The sequence below is a fragment of the Pleurodeles waltl genome, chromosome 5 (genome assembly GCF_031143425.1).
Source record: "Pleurodeles waltl isolate 20211129_DDA chromosome 5, aPleWal1.hap1.20221129, whole genome shotgun sequence".
Classification (NCBI taxonomy): domain Eukaryota; kingdom Metazoa; phylum Chordata; class Amphibia; order Caudata; family Salamandridae; genus Pleurodeles; species Pleurodeles waltl.
In genome coordinates, this window is record NC_090444.1 from 764,244,111 (window position 1) to 764,260,644 (window position 16,534).

Consider the following 16,534-nt stretch of genomic DNA (forward strand, 5'->3'; position numbering starts at 1 on the left):
TTAAAGATAGTGCTGGCTGCGGAGGCAACAAAGAGTATGGGGTGGGAAGGGAAGATGTGAATGATCAGGGATGGGGGCCTGATGAGCACTTCACCTTTTCAATGCTGCTTCTTCATCCCTCCTTTCTTCCTCTATGTTAAATCCTTCTTCTGAATGTGCCTATGTGCATGTCTTCTTCCCTCTAGCCCTTATCCCTCTTCCCAAACCTACCATCAAACTCTATCCTCACATCACCCCCTATGCCTCTATTTACATTTGTGCTTGCTATTCTCCCTATAATTAACATACCCTTTACCCTCATTTACCCCCCTTTTGATTCTCTCCCTTCTCCTATCTCGCCTTTCCCATCTTCTCCACTTCTTTCTCTGTTGTTCATTTCATCTTACCATTCCTTCCTCTTCACACTGTGACCTGCTCTCTTTACTGACTCCTCATTTGCTCCACCTCTCCTTCCCCTTCTCTCTTCCTTGCTCCTCCTCCACCTCCTCAAGTTTCTCATCCTTCCCCTTCCCTTGTATGACACACAGCCACAGGCAGTTGACTTTTCAGGACTGTCTTCCCTCTCAACAATCCATTTCTCCCACAGCATTGTTGTTGCAGGATTGGAATATTTGCTATGCCTAGCTGCAGACCTCACAGTTCAAGCCTGTGATCCAACTATCGGCAATAGCTCTTTCATCCCTTCTTCCTGTGGCCCAGTGGTTTCTAAGTTGCCCGCCCTTCTGTTGCTAATCTTCCAGACAACTGCAGATGGAGGAATATTCAATTGTAGCCATCCATCGTCTTTAATGGAATACTAATAGTGCTCCATAGTAATAGCGTTCCAAAAGAGTTCAATTTGTGGAACCTGTCACACTCCATGCAGCGGCTGCTCCTGCCTCTACTTTTGTCAACACAACATAATTCATATTGCTTTGTGTAACCTAAGGAGGTCCATTACGGGCACTTATCGTAATGGATGTTGTCCATGCTATAGCGACAACTGGGCAATCTGACACCTCATGGAAACAAATGTACATGATCTCTTTTGGTGTACATCACGCCTTATTTACAAGGCTCTTGTGCCACTGGAGCATCACTTTAGCGACGCTCCGGTGGCGTAATGCCTTGCACCATATTTACAAGGCGGCGTTAAGCCATTTTTTGTGCCTTAACACCACGTTGTAAATACAGCCCCCTCACACGCAGCTCTTTGCGTGGAAGGGGCATGCAATGGGTGTTGCTGTGGATGTTCCCATTGCATTTAGAGGAATCGTAAACCTGAGGTAGCACCAATAACTAACACCACCGCAGGAGAGGCGTTAGGATGGCGCAATAAGGAGGAATACTTTTATTTCTCCTTGTTTCTGCTTTTTCTATGTTTGCACACAACGAAAGAGCAAAACACCATGAATGATGGTTCATGTGCTGGAAGGTGTCCCTTCCTGCACATAAACAATTGTTAAATAATTACGATTTGCTACTTCTATGTGTGCTGCAGAATGCAGAACTAGCAAATCGCAATTAGTGATTGGGCACCTTCCTGCACATAAACAATCATACCCTGTAATGCAGACAGCCTTGCACTATGGCGCAAGGGTGCCTGCTTTGGTGCTAGGCAGCTAAATTTAGGGCCACCGCTAGGGTAAACACAGGGATGCGCCGTATTTTTGTAAATACGGCGCATCCCTGCATTTCTTAGGTGATGCAGTGGGGCGCTGCCAGCAATTTAAACATTTCTGCTACTTGCGGAATCAGTAGTGGTTTTGGGAGAATATGGTTTTTCTCTAAAGACTAGCGGGTGTCTCCACCTTCCTACTCAAGTTGCACAAACACGCAGATATGCTACGTTTAGCAAAATGTTGCTTTTGGATGCAGTAGCTTCAGATGGAGCTAGAAATTCCCTGAACTACTGTCTGTTCCCATGCTACCCACTCTTTGCATTCACAAAGTGGAAACTGTCCCTCAAGGACAGTCAAGAACAGCTACAGCTTAGTGAATGGCTACCACCAGCTTTGACACATGGATAGTCTATGAATAGTTTACAAATGCAATTGAAATTGCAGGCCATTGATACATTCCATTGCTACCTGACTACCCCTTACTTCACCCTGCCACCTTCCAATTTACAAGGAGGTTGCTAAACCTACCTATATGTCATCACAGCCAGGACTCACACTCCAAATGCTACAATACTATATGAATAATTGCCTTGCTCTTATTGCTCTAATATAAGGGTTGTTGGCAGAACTATTTAAAGACTTGGCAGCCTAGGGTAACATTGGTAACGAAATTCATGCTGTCTGTTGGAAAGGACAGGTCGAGGTTGGTTGCAATTTATGTACATTAGAGGAGACATATTTTTACTTTGTACTGCATAAAACTGTCATTTTATTTTACTCATTTTTATTCCCTAAACAGTGCCTCTCCATGCGTCAAGTGTTTTTCTACATACGTGCACTTGACTAAGAAATGTTTAACAGTGCATGTTGAATTGAACTCTATTCAATAGCGCTTACTACCACTGAAGATGAAGCGCTTGCATGTTCTGGATACTTTATGTAATGCAGGCAAAGGCGTTGATTGAAAGAAAACGTGACACCATGCTATAGTTCAGTATTACAATGTATTGTGTGCAAAACTCATTGTTTATCATTTACAAAATAAAATACAACAGTGTGCAGAGGGTTCAATTCCAGAAAAATGACAAACATTAAAAACATCCTTGAAAGCCAAATCCCCTTCGCTCTGCCTTGCAGAAACACCTGCACATCCTTTACAAAAGCTTTTTTCAAAATACACTTTTCAGTTGTTCATATCTTTTCTCCTCTGAGGGCATTGTCCACGGAGAGATACCGCCTCTGAACCATATCACATCAATAGCAACTGAGTTCACAAATTCCACTAAAATGACTCACTGTGCTCGTGAGCCAGTGGGTAAAGTTTAGTGTTTTTCTACAAATGTTTTAGTTCCTATCACATACAGCAGGACATTACATATTGCCAGATCAAAAACATGCATACAATTAGCCTCAAATTCTTAACATACAATGGTTCAATTGCTGTCTTCAACACCAGTTTTCTTGTTAGAGCCTGAACCAGCAGACCATGAGGTGCTTAGATCCCATATTAGGCTTTTCACGCCTTCATCTCACCGTCATCTCTCCTCCTAATTCGGGTCCCCTCGTTTGACATCCTCTGCTAGTGCTTCTACTTACAGGATCTTTAAAATCAAGATTATTAAAAGCTTCTGCGGGGACCGGATTTAAAACTTTATCAGGAACCCTTTACCAGGTAGCTTTCAAATCTAGTGACAACTAGTGATGTGGCTGCCATTAGCTGCCGGATTACTACCTAACCAGACAGGGCTCCTTAATTATCATTTAAATACATTTTATGGGAGACACCCAGGGCACTGAGAAGCATGGGGTCTGACCAACGAGTTTACTCGAACCCCCTTTGTGACGGTCCTTTCTTCATTTTTATTGACCCTAAAATCCTTATCGATCCCGTCAAGACCTGACTGAGTTTTCTTTGGATTGGATTGATGTTAAATCTTCCATTACAGACGCAAAAGTATCCACCGATTTTTAAACTAAAACTACAATTGTCCCAGTGCAATAATAACCCCAGGAGACAGCCTGTTGTCCCGCTATTGGTCAGGGCACTGAGGACGGAGCAGAAAAATCGACTTTGACATCATAACTGGACGCCTGTATCTTTCTGCACGAGTTTTCCGCTTATGTGTAGCACCCGTTTCTGCACCCTCGGGCCAGACACTCGTCCGACCGAGACCACATCTTATTTCTATAGGGAATGCCACACTCATTTTTTCTCTTGGCTTGCACTTTCATTTTTCTCCCCTCTTTTAACTCTGCCCTGTTTATGGGTGTTTTGCTTTTCGCTTTCCTTCCCATAGGCACTAAGGCCTGCTTCAGTGGATTGAGACGAACACAAGAAATACAGTTATTTTGATTAAAAAAGTTTTAATGTATTCCTCTAAAACCAGCAAGAGATTTATGTCCCGTATATTAGTTAAAATCACATGCATAATTATAGAATACTTTATATTTAAAAAAATATTTTAAACCACCCTGGACAGTTTACCTGCAACTGCTATAAACATTTCCATGAAAAATAATAAAAAAAATAAACATGAAGCTTTTCAATGCATGACAAAAACAGAGATACATTGTTTTTCGTTTAACATGAAGAAAGTATGTAACTATCCACGTGAACTGTTAGTCGAAAGAGGCACTGGATAGTCTTGTCACGCGCAGACTGGCTAAACGCACAGCATGCCAGCCAGAAATAACACCAAAAGCTGAGATGAACTGATGTAGGGCCTAACTTGAAGATGCCTCACACAAAATTGCTTGCTGATAAAAGCTATAGTAGGATTTGGGAGTTGCCACCACAGTACTACGGGACAAGCTCACAGCTCTTCAAACCTTATCGGTGGTGAAGAAGTGCTATAAAATGGAATTCAGATAAGATACAGTACAGTTACATTACATTTGACACAATTCATTAATTGGGCGATAGTGTGCAAGCAGTGTTTATGTGCAAACCATTTTCTGAGCAGCAGGTGCTGCACCTTTTTTAGTTGATGAAAAGGTATCTGGGCGTCTCTTCTTTTATTTAAATTAGGCATGTGTGCAAAATGTAATAGTAAGAGCCCCATTTCATTTTCATTGTGCACCTATAGTAATGGATTAAGTGCACATGCACAGTCCTAAAGTATGGCATATATGAAAACAGAACACATGCCTAAAATAACCATCAGACCTGCATTTGCAGAGCAGAACGTTCCACTAGAATATGCACAAACGATATTTGCACATGCAAACCTTCCCATGATACGGCTGCAAGCTAATGGGAGGGTGGTGGTCACTATATTGCATGCAATATACCGCAAGACAATTAAATCACATACACTACAATAAACTCATCACTGCATTGCAAGTTAAGTATACAATTGCTGTTCTTAATTCCACTTATACTCACATTCCAAGCTTGGTATAGGTGAAGTGAAGAACAGTAATTCTACACTTATCTTGTGATGCAGTGGTAAACGTTACTGAGTTGCAATATTTTTGAAGATCAATATTGTTGACCATGATATAGCAACATGCACCCAAGTATCAAGCAGCCTACAGTTACAGTGTGGACAGTAACTGAAGGCCTGCAAGGAAGACTCCAATAAATAGAATCCTTTTTTTTAGGATCAATATTACAAGAATTTAAAGGCAAATGCAATATTATTAACTCTTTTGCTGCCAGCACATCCCCCTGAAAAGGAGACGTGCATGAGATTACATAGCATGCCATTAAGCCACTAGTACTGAAACCAGAGCAAATGAAAGTATGTGTTTTGTGGGTTACAGTGTGGCATCGTTTACTCTGATCCAATAGGGAAAGTATTTCTCACTACCAATAATTTCACGCTCCCAAGCCCCTCCTTAAGACCGAATACAGGCAGAGCCCCAATACACTGTGTGGCTTGACACCCCTTTGATAATCATCAATACCATTACATTACGACCTTCGCCAGACTCTGCAGAATGAGAGAAATCCATAATTCTGCAGTGAGGATTTGATTCTAAGGCCTGAACCACCAAGGAGGCCTTTAAATAAATAAGTGAGTTAGAATCTGAAAAATTGCCTGTGTTGTCTATGTCTTTGCCACAAGTGCAACAGAATTTGTGTTTGGTGCGCTTTCTCCAAATGAAAGGCAACCCCTGAATAAAATGTAACATAAAATGTACAGGCACTTAATAAAAACAATAGGTAAACTCTCATTACAGTACCAATGTATAACACCAGAGGGCTCAGCGATAACAACTGTACCAATATCTCTGTTCATTCTTTTCTACAAAATGAAGCATTAAAATTCGTTCCCTCTATAAGGAGATGGTCACATCTAAAAAAGGCTTTTTTGAATAGTCATTGTTATTGCTCATATCTGGTTCTTATGTTCAAACTAAGTATGTCAGCAAAACCCATTCAAAATGTAACAGAAAATTGGTTCTGCAAAATCTCCATAAACTTAATTCTTCGTAGAATGGCGTCAGAAAGAAGTGCCTGCCATTCCAAGACACAAGCCAATGGGAAAGCAGCTTCTTAAATGGCTGGTGTCCTTACAAACCTGCTCATCAAGTAATAAAGCATTTATGATACTCCCTAAAAATTGTTTTAAGCATGCTTCTATTATGGTAGAAGCTTATTCATAGTGTCAAGAAGTGTGTGACTAGCTGGACAAGATTTTTGGTTTAGACATTCTATAGTCTATGCCTAACGCCACCTTTCTGAAGATGGGAAGCCAACAATCTGTGATAATTTGGCTAAATCATAGATGGCAGGAGGATGCTGGTAAGAGAAGAATGCCTACCATTCATTGCCCTACATTTCTCTCGATTCTAAAGTAAAGGAAAGAGATTAGCAAGCCAAGAAGGTAGCAAAGAGGGCACCGGGTGGACACCGGAACAGGTAAAAAAGTCACAGGCACTGCATGGTCAAACAAGTCTTTTTCTCAGAAGGTTGGTGTAGTGGTTCATCTAGAGGTTAAACCAGTTGAACCCTAGCAGTAAAATGAGAGTTTGACAGCAATCTGGTTTCTACATAGTATGTTCAAGCAAACAGATTCAAGGAGAGTTTCCAGAGTAGATAAAGGTGGATCCACAGTGTCCCACGACAAGACAGCAGCTTCCTCATCCAACACTACTGTGATCTGGTGTCATCTTACAGTGTTCGCTTTCAGATTCTCCAGTCAGCTATTTTTCTGACTAGATCATTTAAATTGCAGTTCTGGTTTGAAGATGCCTGTCCTAGATTAATTAGGATAACCAAGAATTTGATATGACATCTACTAAACAATCCCACAGGCAGAAAACCACAAACTGCTATGGAGTCTTCTACCTTAGGGAATAGGAGCATATCCACTGTTGATGGTCCTCATTTATTGCCTTCTCCTTCTTGCTCAATGTGTGTTTTTAATCTTAAAGAATATGGTAGGCTTTTGAGAATGTACTTCTTAAGCTACAGAAAAAGTAGTAGGGCCAATGTCAGAGAAACATCTCTTGGTTATTGTACTTTAAATTTACTAGTACAGATCTAATAATATGGAAGAATTAGCAGAAGTCAAATCGGCGTTTGGTCTTCTGGAACCAGAAGACTGAAACCTTGAAGAAGTTACTGAGCAGAATCACTATCAACAGTTGTGAAAGAATTAATCCCAGAAACATATCTAGGTGTGGCATGTTAAGACCCTGGGCATCTGATGACCTTCGTCTACTTTTTAAGAAAGAGTACTTTTGAAACCCGCCCTCAGTTTTAAAAATGTGATAGCTTTGTCTTGAACAAACATATCATGACAAGACTGTAGGTATGTGAAAAGTACACAGGATGAAAAACCTTTGTCAGAATATATGCCACACCGGATAAAAATGTGGGAGGACCCAGGTATTTTAAATGTGTTCTGAGAGCAAGTATTCGAAGTTCTCATACAGTGGGGGATAATCATTAAAAGCAGACAAGAACACAGCTTGCTAAAAGTGGATTAAAAGCAATACCACAGTCAATGGGCATTTCTCAGTGAGTCTCAGCACCAAAGGTCTAACTAATAAATCCCATAATACTTGGCAATCATAAATGTCATAAGCATATGGAGTAGCTACACAGGACCTTCTAGAAGTAGAATCTGACTATGCACAGCATGTGTATCTGCAGCTACACATGCCACCGAACTGTAGATTTACTTTTACTAGAAGGAACAAAAGAAAGAAACCATACTAGAGGCATGCAGAAAATCTAATTGGTGGAGGGCCATGGAAGCGTAGGATTTTTGCCCATTATACATCCTAGCCTTACCGTTTGTTGAAATGCTTAAGGCACAGTTTCTAGCCCTGTGATAAGGTGTACAAATGTAGAAAGGTATAGGTATAGAAAAGCGTAGAAATGTGTAGGTTAATAAGGAACTGAGATGTACAAAAAGTAATGCCTGGAAGGGATTTTTCAGTTTCCGCAGAGTGAGTAAAAACTAGAAAACACATCTGAGCCTGCCTGTTCCAGCAGCAGGAAATGGACTATATAAGGTGGCATTAACACCATTTGTAGCTAAAGCATACATAAAAAAGAGACATTTTTATTTATTTTTAAAAAACACATTTCATTTTTAACAATATACTTAATCAAGTTGTGATTTCCTCACCAATATAAAATGGAGTGATGGGAAAGTCCAAAAGTTAATTCTGCTCTTAATGTTAAAGGGCACTCTGTAAAGTATCTCTACACAGTCTAAGAGGTAGGGCATATCAGGACATTTCACGCTGGACAACTGTACTAAAGATCATTGCCTGTTAGGTAGGAAAAAGACAGGTAGAAAAAAGGTGTTTCTTTTTTAGCACTTAGCCCACAATTAGAGAAGAGAAACCCGTTTAAAAAGAATCCTCTGAAAACTTTTATAGTACGGCTTGAAAGGCTAACAGTTTATAACAGCAGTATGGTCTTGCTGGGAGCAAGCTCCTTTGGCAATTAATGCCCCTTTGTGAAGTGACACATTACTTCATTGGGTGTCTTCCATCTTCTCCCACATTCACCAGCAGGGTGTCCAAGTCCAGATTAAGTGCTGTTCTGTTTTCTTCCCAACATCACTTGACACCATAAAGAACTGGGCACTCATGCTCCAAGTCCCCCTTCATGTCAATGGCTAATGTGGACATTCATCAAGGATAACAATTGTAAACACGTAAACATTGGCAATCCAAGTTGTTTAAGAAGCTAAATGGCCATATTCATCATCAGTGTCCTCATAGTTAAAAATCCCAGCAAAATTGCTGTTGACACGTTTGTAGACAAAGTGAAAGACTTGGGGCTGTGGACGACTGTGCAACTCTGCCTTGATTTTCTGAGGGTAGGTATCTTCTGTGAGCTGTTGCCAAGTTTCATCAATATAAAGAAAGAGGCCGAAGTTCTCAGAGTCTTGCACTTTGAAGCGCTCAGCACAGATCTGGCACACCTCCTCTGTGGTGGTGTATGGCCTCACAAGCAATGTCTTGCCTGTGCATCCGCTTTCAACTTCTTGAAGAGCAACTCGCAGATAGTTCTGTGGGAGATAGAAATAAATTAATTTAGCCATAGATTTCAATGTTATGGAACACTGAGACACAATTCACAATGCTGTTTCATCTCAAAGCAACAATACATGCAGCCAAAACTGATCTACTCTGGGAAGCTTAACTGGATGTATTGCTTTGTTTTGTTTTTCAAAATACAAAAGATCATGCATATTGTTATTAAACAACTCAGATCACCCAAACCTCACATCCAACACAGAGATTAACTAGCAAGCAAAGAGCAGAATGGAAATAAGGCTGGGTAAGCAGCTATCTTGTGCAGGCCTGTGTATTTCCCTATCCCTCTCAGAAAAAATCAGAAGGGACGTTTTCTGAAGGATTCAATCCAATGACTCTCAATGGCCTACTTTCCTTATCAGTTGTTTCTAGGAGCAGAGAGTAAACTGATACGCTATGATGATTCTGACTTTAAACACTAGGAATGAAACATGCTACATGGCCAACAGAATAGTCCATGTTTTTTTCATGATGAAGCATTAGGCAGATTCAAACTGAGTCAAGACACTTGTCTGCATGGGTACTCTCGATAAAAAAACTCCTTGTCTGGGTACATCTAGTTGCCAGGTTCTAACATACAAATGAGTGTTGCAGAATATGCTTGTTGTTTTGTGTCAAGTAAACTACTGCATTTAGGAAGCATGTGCTTAAGAAATACAAAAAAACATTTAGTGGTTGGCCAAATGTTGATGTGATATGAGTGCTTTAAACTGATATTCAGGTTTATCAGGCATCACCACATGCACGATGATATAAGTAATTATTTTATTTTACTTTGTGGACCTTGGCAAACTTTTTTTGTTAACAGAGCCATGATTTGGTTATGATCTGTGTTTGGTGGGCTAAGACACAAATAAAGTAATGGTGACTTAACAGGCTCGATGAATGGGCATTCAGGAGAGAGCAACAACCACCAATGTGATATTCTGTATCGTGACTTCACTAAAATGGGATCTTGGCACATGTGTACAAGACAACTTGTGTAGATTGAAATATAGCGTCCTTAACTCCCAAAATAAATAAACAAGCACGTTTGCAATGGACAGATGTCTACAGCAGATGTGTTCATCGTCAAAATGTTTTCTAATATTTTGTTAGCCCATAAATAGCCCAGCCCAAAAACATGGTGTCTCATTAGTTCCAGGAATAACCTTTGTATTGCTTTTTTGCGTTGTGAGAAAGAGCTGAAGCACTACACCACAGCATCTATAGTTAAAGTAACCAGCCGTAAACACACCCACATTAAATACAAACACACTAAGCACATTTTTTATAAAGCAAACATTCCCTCTCACCTGCACCGATGGAACCAATTTTTCAACAGCCCCACTTACTATCTTGTCTGCACAAGGCACAAAAACGTCAACATTTGGGGGAAAAAACAAACAAAGTGACTAGTTTTGTACATTCTGGAAAGGAGGCCACAAATGTACCCTGTTATTGCTTTATTCATACTTGCTTTTGTCCTGGGCACTAGCATAACTCTTTTTAGGAGATACCCCAGAAAAAGAATTTGACCTTTGGTCACATTTCATAATATGTCGGATGCACAAATTAATTGTATTGCAGCTTGCTGACAGTATGTGATGATTGGTTCCATAATTAGGGTCAGTGCACCCTATTACCGGGGCAGTGGAGCGTGTCTTCAGTGAAGTATTTGCCGTTCACCACCTAAGGGCATTATGCTGGATGATAGAAAGTTAATGGATGTGCCAGCACAACTGGCAAACGAGCGTAGGATAGTTCATTCGAAAAGAGACGAATGTCTGAACTACAATATAAAAATTGGGATTTAGCAAACATGTGATTTTTGTGAAAGATTACTACTTTCGTAAAAACTACATGAAACTACATGCATTTTGCAAATCTACTTGACAGTATTTTGAATTAAAATTGGAGATGCCTCGCGTTCAAACGTTACACAAGGTACAAGGCTTTATGGCCACAATGCAAATTTCACCTGGGTTTAGTAAAAGTCATTTTTTTTTTTACAATGTTGTCGAATGTTGGTATTGTGAACAAGCAGGATCTAGGTTCTACAATGTTACAGTCCGAAAACATCAAAAGACTAAGGGGGTTATTCTAACTTTGGAGGAGTGTTAATCCGTCCCAAAAGTGACGGTAAAGTGACGGATATACCACCAGCCGTATTACGAGTTCCATAGGATATAATGGACTCGTAATACGGCTGGTGGTAAATCCGTCACTTTTCTGTCACTTTTGGGACGGATTAACACCTCCTCCAAAGTTAGAATAACCCCCTAAAATTTTATGTAATTCATTTGAATCTCCTTTCATCCATTCTGTCTCACTTTACTGAGAATGGCTGTTTTATGTTTCAGACCAAAAAGTTTTCGTAAACAGGTTATTTCACAAAGGTACAAACTAGAAGTGCAGATTGAGCAATTCATACATACATCTGACAATTCCCTTAATCCCCCTTGAAAGTCATACATAAAGTGTCCAGTTTGTAATGTATGTGTCTATACGTATGACATTTTAGTACAATGGTGACTTCTGTTCATTCTCCTACACCTACACGTGCTAATATTTGCACCTGGAACGCTACGTATATAAAGGGATATTATGACTGACAATTCATATTTTTTCGTTACTCTGTTTTTACCGAAAAACAAACGTAAGATACCAAGCACTCTTCCTACTCTTCGTGCAAAAGGCTGGTCTAGAATTTTGTAAATGAACAGAAAGTCGCTGTTTTGAAGCTGAGGTAAATGATTTTTATTCAATTTTCATTGACATTCTTCCATACATGCACCCAAGGGACGCCTACTTTTTTCAAACCCTCTCGGATATTACCAATTTAAGCAAAACTTTAGTGTAATTTAAACACTTGAGTACATGAAACCAAGGGATGCAGGAATTAGGACTGCTCCCAAGTGTAAATAGGTCTTGTTCCTGAAAAAGATTATTGTGGATGTGTCTCGTTAATGCTAGCTTAGATTATGAAGACTGTAAGGGCCTTCTTACGACCTTGGCGGATGTGATACTCCATCACAAACGTAACAGATATCCCACCATTTTACAAGTTCCATAGGATATAATGGATATCCGTTACGTTTGTGACGGAGTATCCCATCCGCTAGGGTCATAATCAGGCCCTTAATGCTCCGGGGCAGTTTATATATTTTACTATTGGCAGCAACAAGTGAGGTTAAATGTAAAACTTTATGCATTTCTGAATAACTATTCAGGTTAGGCCCACGCAAAATTTCCCTTATGCTGGCATAATCTTGGGTAATTTCAGTAATTTTACTTTACACTTGATATGTGATGTTCCTGAAATTACGTAATTACACCATGTCAAGTAATTAATCAACACTTGCAGCAAAAACTTAGCTTGAACTCCTGGGAAACAGCTGGAGTAACCAAAACATACATTGCTGTTATCTGTGGCGCTTTTGTTTTTTGTGCTATAACTTTGGGAAAAATACATCCTCACATCCAAAATGAAGGTGAGGTCACCGTTCGCGCTAATCAAAGGATAGTTTTACACTTTGTGTAATTATGCATAATTTTCCCTAATGTTTCCAGATTTTTGTGTAATCTAAAACAAAAAAAATTACGTGAATTTCATACACCCCTAGTATTGATGCCTTATAAGCTGTGCAATGAGATTATTGAACATGTCACAAAAGTCCATACTTTAGGGAGTAACTGCTCAAAGAGTTTAATTGAAACTTGACATTCAGCTCGGAGGTTTCATACCTGGAAGTCATCCACTGACGGTACGGTTCTGTTGGTCGTCCTTCTCTTGTGCCACTGCTTGAGAGTGTCGCGTGCTTCTGAACTCAGCATCCTTGCTGCTTGCTCTTCCTGGAAATTCTTAATCAAAGAAAGTGCTCCATATGCACTTGTCAAGTAATATCCTCCTGAGAAAGATCGAGAACAATAATTTTTTTAAACATCCAAGAACAGGAAATCACTAAATATTCAATTTATAGCACCGTGGTGGTAACCACTCTGAATATAGACACTTTTGAATTCCTCAACAAGCATTTCTTTTACCAAGAATACACAATACATAGAACCTAGTTCTACACAGCTATGCGTAGACATATATATTCATGGAATGTACATTTTTAAAAACAATGAATGTCCTTATTAATGGTTTATATTAAGAAATCGTTTTTTCTTGGTGAATGGTAGAATACAGGCGTGAGTTGCAAAGGGAGCAAGACTAATAGAAACAATGAACCTGCCTAATGTATGCTAGCGTTTGCTAGTGGGCATCACTGACACTTATTTTCCAGAACCAGTACCCATTAACTCCACGATCTCAACAAAATCCCCCCTCCGACCTGGAAACCACTGTGTTTTAAAGTTTGTGCATCCACTTCAGTATGTTTAGCTCTAACAAATGCAGTAATGGTAGTGTTCATCTTGGAGTGGTCCTTGAATTGGCATCCTGCACTGAGCAGTTTGCTTGGCAGTGAGGAGTAGGGCGACACAGCTGACCCGTAGCTGATGGTCTTTCACTGTGGGCTGACAGAGCCATGGTGCTGTAGAACCCGGGGTAGAGTCTGGAGGTGATACTCCTAAGCTCTGTTCCGTGCTGTCTGTAACCCGGCCCACTGAGCAGCCCCGTAGGCCCTGCCTTGGCCTCAGCTGGAAGCACTCCAGCTGAGTGTGCCCACGTCAGGCAGCTCTAATAACCCACGAAGGACATGGTGGTGGATGGGCCGAGATACAAGTCGAAATAGGAAGAGCTTTAAGTGGGTGATATCGTAATTTCAGGTTGCAAACAACCAAAATTCGTGAGTCCAAGGCCAGGACATACTTTTTCAAAAATCTACCTGCAGAATTAGAAAAAGAGCAGCACCCCATAACCATAAACCAATGCAACGTGGAAAATCTGAGCAATTTCTATTGACTACACACTGTACTCTCACATTCCCTTAAAACAATAGTAGGTCTACCACTGCATGAGAAGAGAAAAGAAACAATTCCAGCACCACCCACTTTTTCTTTGGCGAAACGTATACAATTATTGCTGCCTCTGCACACGTTTCTGCTATGCAATCCAATAATGAAGTCAGTAAGACGTCAAGCATCAAGGATGTCCACCTGTAAAAAAGCCAGAAGCAAGTTCTCCAGAGACCTACGTTCCTGGAGGCTGGAAAACAGGCCAGAGCAGGAAGGGAGAAGGCCTGCCTGAGTGACCACAAACATACCACACACGCAATTGGACACAATGCCTCTGTGTCTCTTAAGAGGAAGCTTTTCATTAGCAAAATACCATGCTATTTCTTGAAAGCTTCACAATTATTGAAAAAAGACCTAACCTCTAGCCCACGTCACCACATACCACCTTCTTCAGGAAGATGCACACAGTAAAGTGTTCCAATGTATTTCTACGTTGGGATTAAAGGCTGCACGACATAGACTTGTCCTACTCCTACGTCCAAACAGGGGGAGTAAAAGACTTTGTTATTTAAAGTGTCTTCTGGTGAAACAGTCACGGTCGTGTTCCACAACATTCTTGCCTGCCAAACTGAACACTTCCAGGCCCCAATGAGAGCTATTCAAATGTGTCTCTAGGGAAAAACAGCCTTACACTAAAGAACTCTGCCTAAACTTGTGTAGGTTTGATTTTTAAAGCTGCCATGTTTATGTCGAAAACTTCACTGATTAGTCAGATTGGTAACGGAGCTTCAGCAAAGTAGCTGACTTCTATATTTGACCATCGGCTAATATAGCTTAACATGAAGGAGTAGACTTTCACTTTGTACACTGTACTCTGTCAGCAGTAGCTGCTAGGTTTTATGCATTCACACAAACTTTTAAGTTGATACCCACTATAAAGCACAGTTCCCAATATGAACCATATTACTGAGGCTGTACGAATGCCTAATGTTGGGGAAAGCATGAACTTTGGCCACATTGCACCACTTTTTTGTGTATACCATGAAATGTAATATTTCAGAGAGTTCCTAATGGTCCCTTTCAAAATAGTCTGTGTGTATTTAGAAATTCTCACAGCTGCAGGAACGTGTCCCCTTTAAGAACTATGTACTTGGACGAGTTACCCTCCCTACACGGCACATCCCATTAATGTACTGAGGATGATCTAAATGTGTGTCCTTGTGGCTTTCAGGGAGGTGCAATGAGGGCCCCAGCATTCTTCCCTGTGCTAGGCACCCAGGAAGGTAGTCTCAATCAACAGATAGGGTTTTAGGATTTTCAATGGTCACCCTTCGGCCTCATTCAGTGCATGCTGGATGAGCAGCACGACCATAAGCACACACTCTGGAATGACACTGATTGCAGTCCTGAATCACACAAACCTCTAGACTAGTTAAAACTACACAAATCATCTTAATACAGATACTCCCCGCCCCCAAACAGAGTCAGAAGTGGAAGGTATAGAAAATATCTCAGAACCCCCCCATTTTGTTTTCATGGATCCCTGTTCAGAAGTATGCCATGGTAAATAGCAGCACCCTTTAAACATGATCTTGTGAAACAAGATAGTCACCACAGATATTAAGCAATCAAACACCATTAACCCCATTTGGGGGCTGATCGCTGTGGAATAGTTTACTAACTTTAAACGTAGCCGAGCATACGGATAGTAACGCTCAATTTAGATTTTGTGGAGAGTAGAATCAAGAGAACATCCCATGTGCACATCAGCAACTTATGCAGAAGATGTCATATTGCATGGTATGGTGTGGGAGACTCCTGCGTTTATAAAATGGAAGGGGATATCTCTCTACTACCCATTACAATTTATATTTAAGCCCTGTGTGGTCTTCTTTACCTCACATGTTAATAACATTGCCGTGAATATGCTTCCTTGTATAAAATATGTCATCTCACTAAGACCACAATAGAAGATTCTAAGGTGGATATATCCAGCTCCTCTACGCACTTACATGGTGATACGCACCTTCAGAATGTGTCAACGTCCACAGTAAAGTCTTTGAGATACCAATTATGAAATAGTTTTTTTCCTCTCAATGCATCTATGCATGACATTGCTATCAGGTTTTTAATTAAAGCCACTATCTCTCTACCTGCACTCACAAGAGACACTTAGGAATGTACTTGCAAACATACACTGTAGCATGAGTTCCCTTTTCTAAGACAAACAAAAATACAAAAAAAAGGCACAAACCAGGGCACCAATCCAGCATACGTCCACATCTGAAAAAAAGGCTATGTTTCAACACACCCCATCTCGGAGAATACATCTTCCAGGTAAGACCTCTCATGCAAAATAAAGCTGCAGGGAGCTTAATTTGGGTCCTACACACTCTTTAAATATAAGCAAGCGTACATGCAGCTCCATGTTCACCACAACTTTACCAGACCACTTATCAGGACTGCATGCACCAAACCAAACTCTTGCCACATAAATCATGCTACAACAACATATTCAGCAATCACACATACAAGTCACC

The 16,534-nt window shown here is 40.5% G+C and overlaps 1 protein-coding gene across 1 annotated transcript in view; it reads right to left on the reverse strand.

The window, feature by feature from the left end:
- Positions 1–2,586: 2,586 nt before the first annotated feature.
- The window catches only part of RIN2 (Ras and Rab interactor 2), a 708,247-nt gene continuing 694,299 nt past the window's right edge, over positions 2,587–16,534 (reverse strand). Inside the window, exons 15-16 of the mRNA XM_069234726.1 lie at positions 12,837–13,000; positions 2,587–9,082 (exon numbers count right to left, since the gene is read on the reverse strand). Coding sequence (XP_069090827.1) covers positions 8,750–9,082; positions 12,837–13,000 — 497 coding nt within the window. The 3' untranslated portion in view covers positions 2,587–8,749. The remainder of the gene's footprint in view (positions 9,083–12,836; positions 13,001–16,534) is intronic.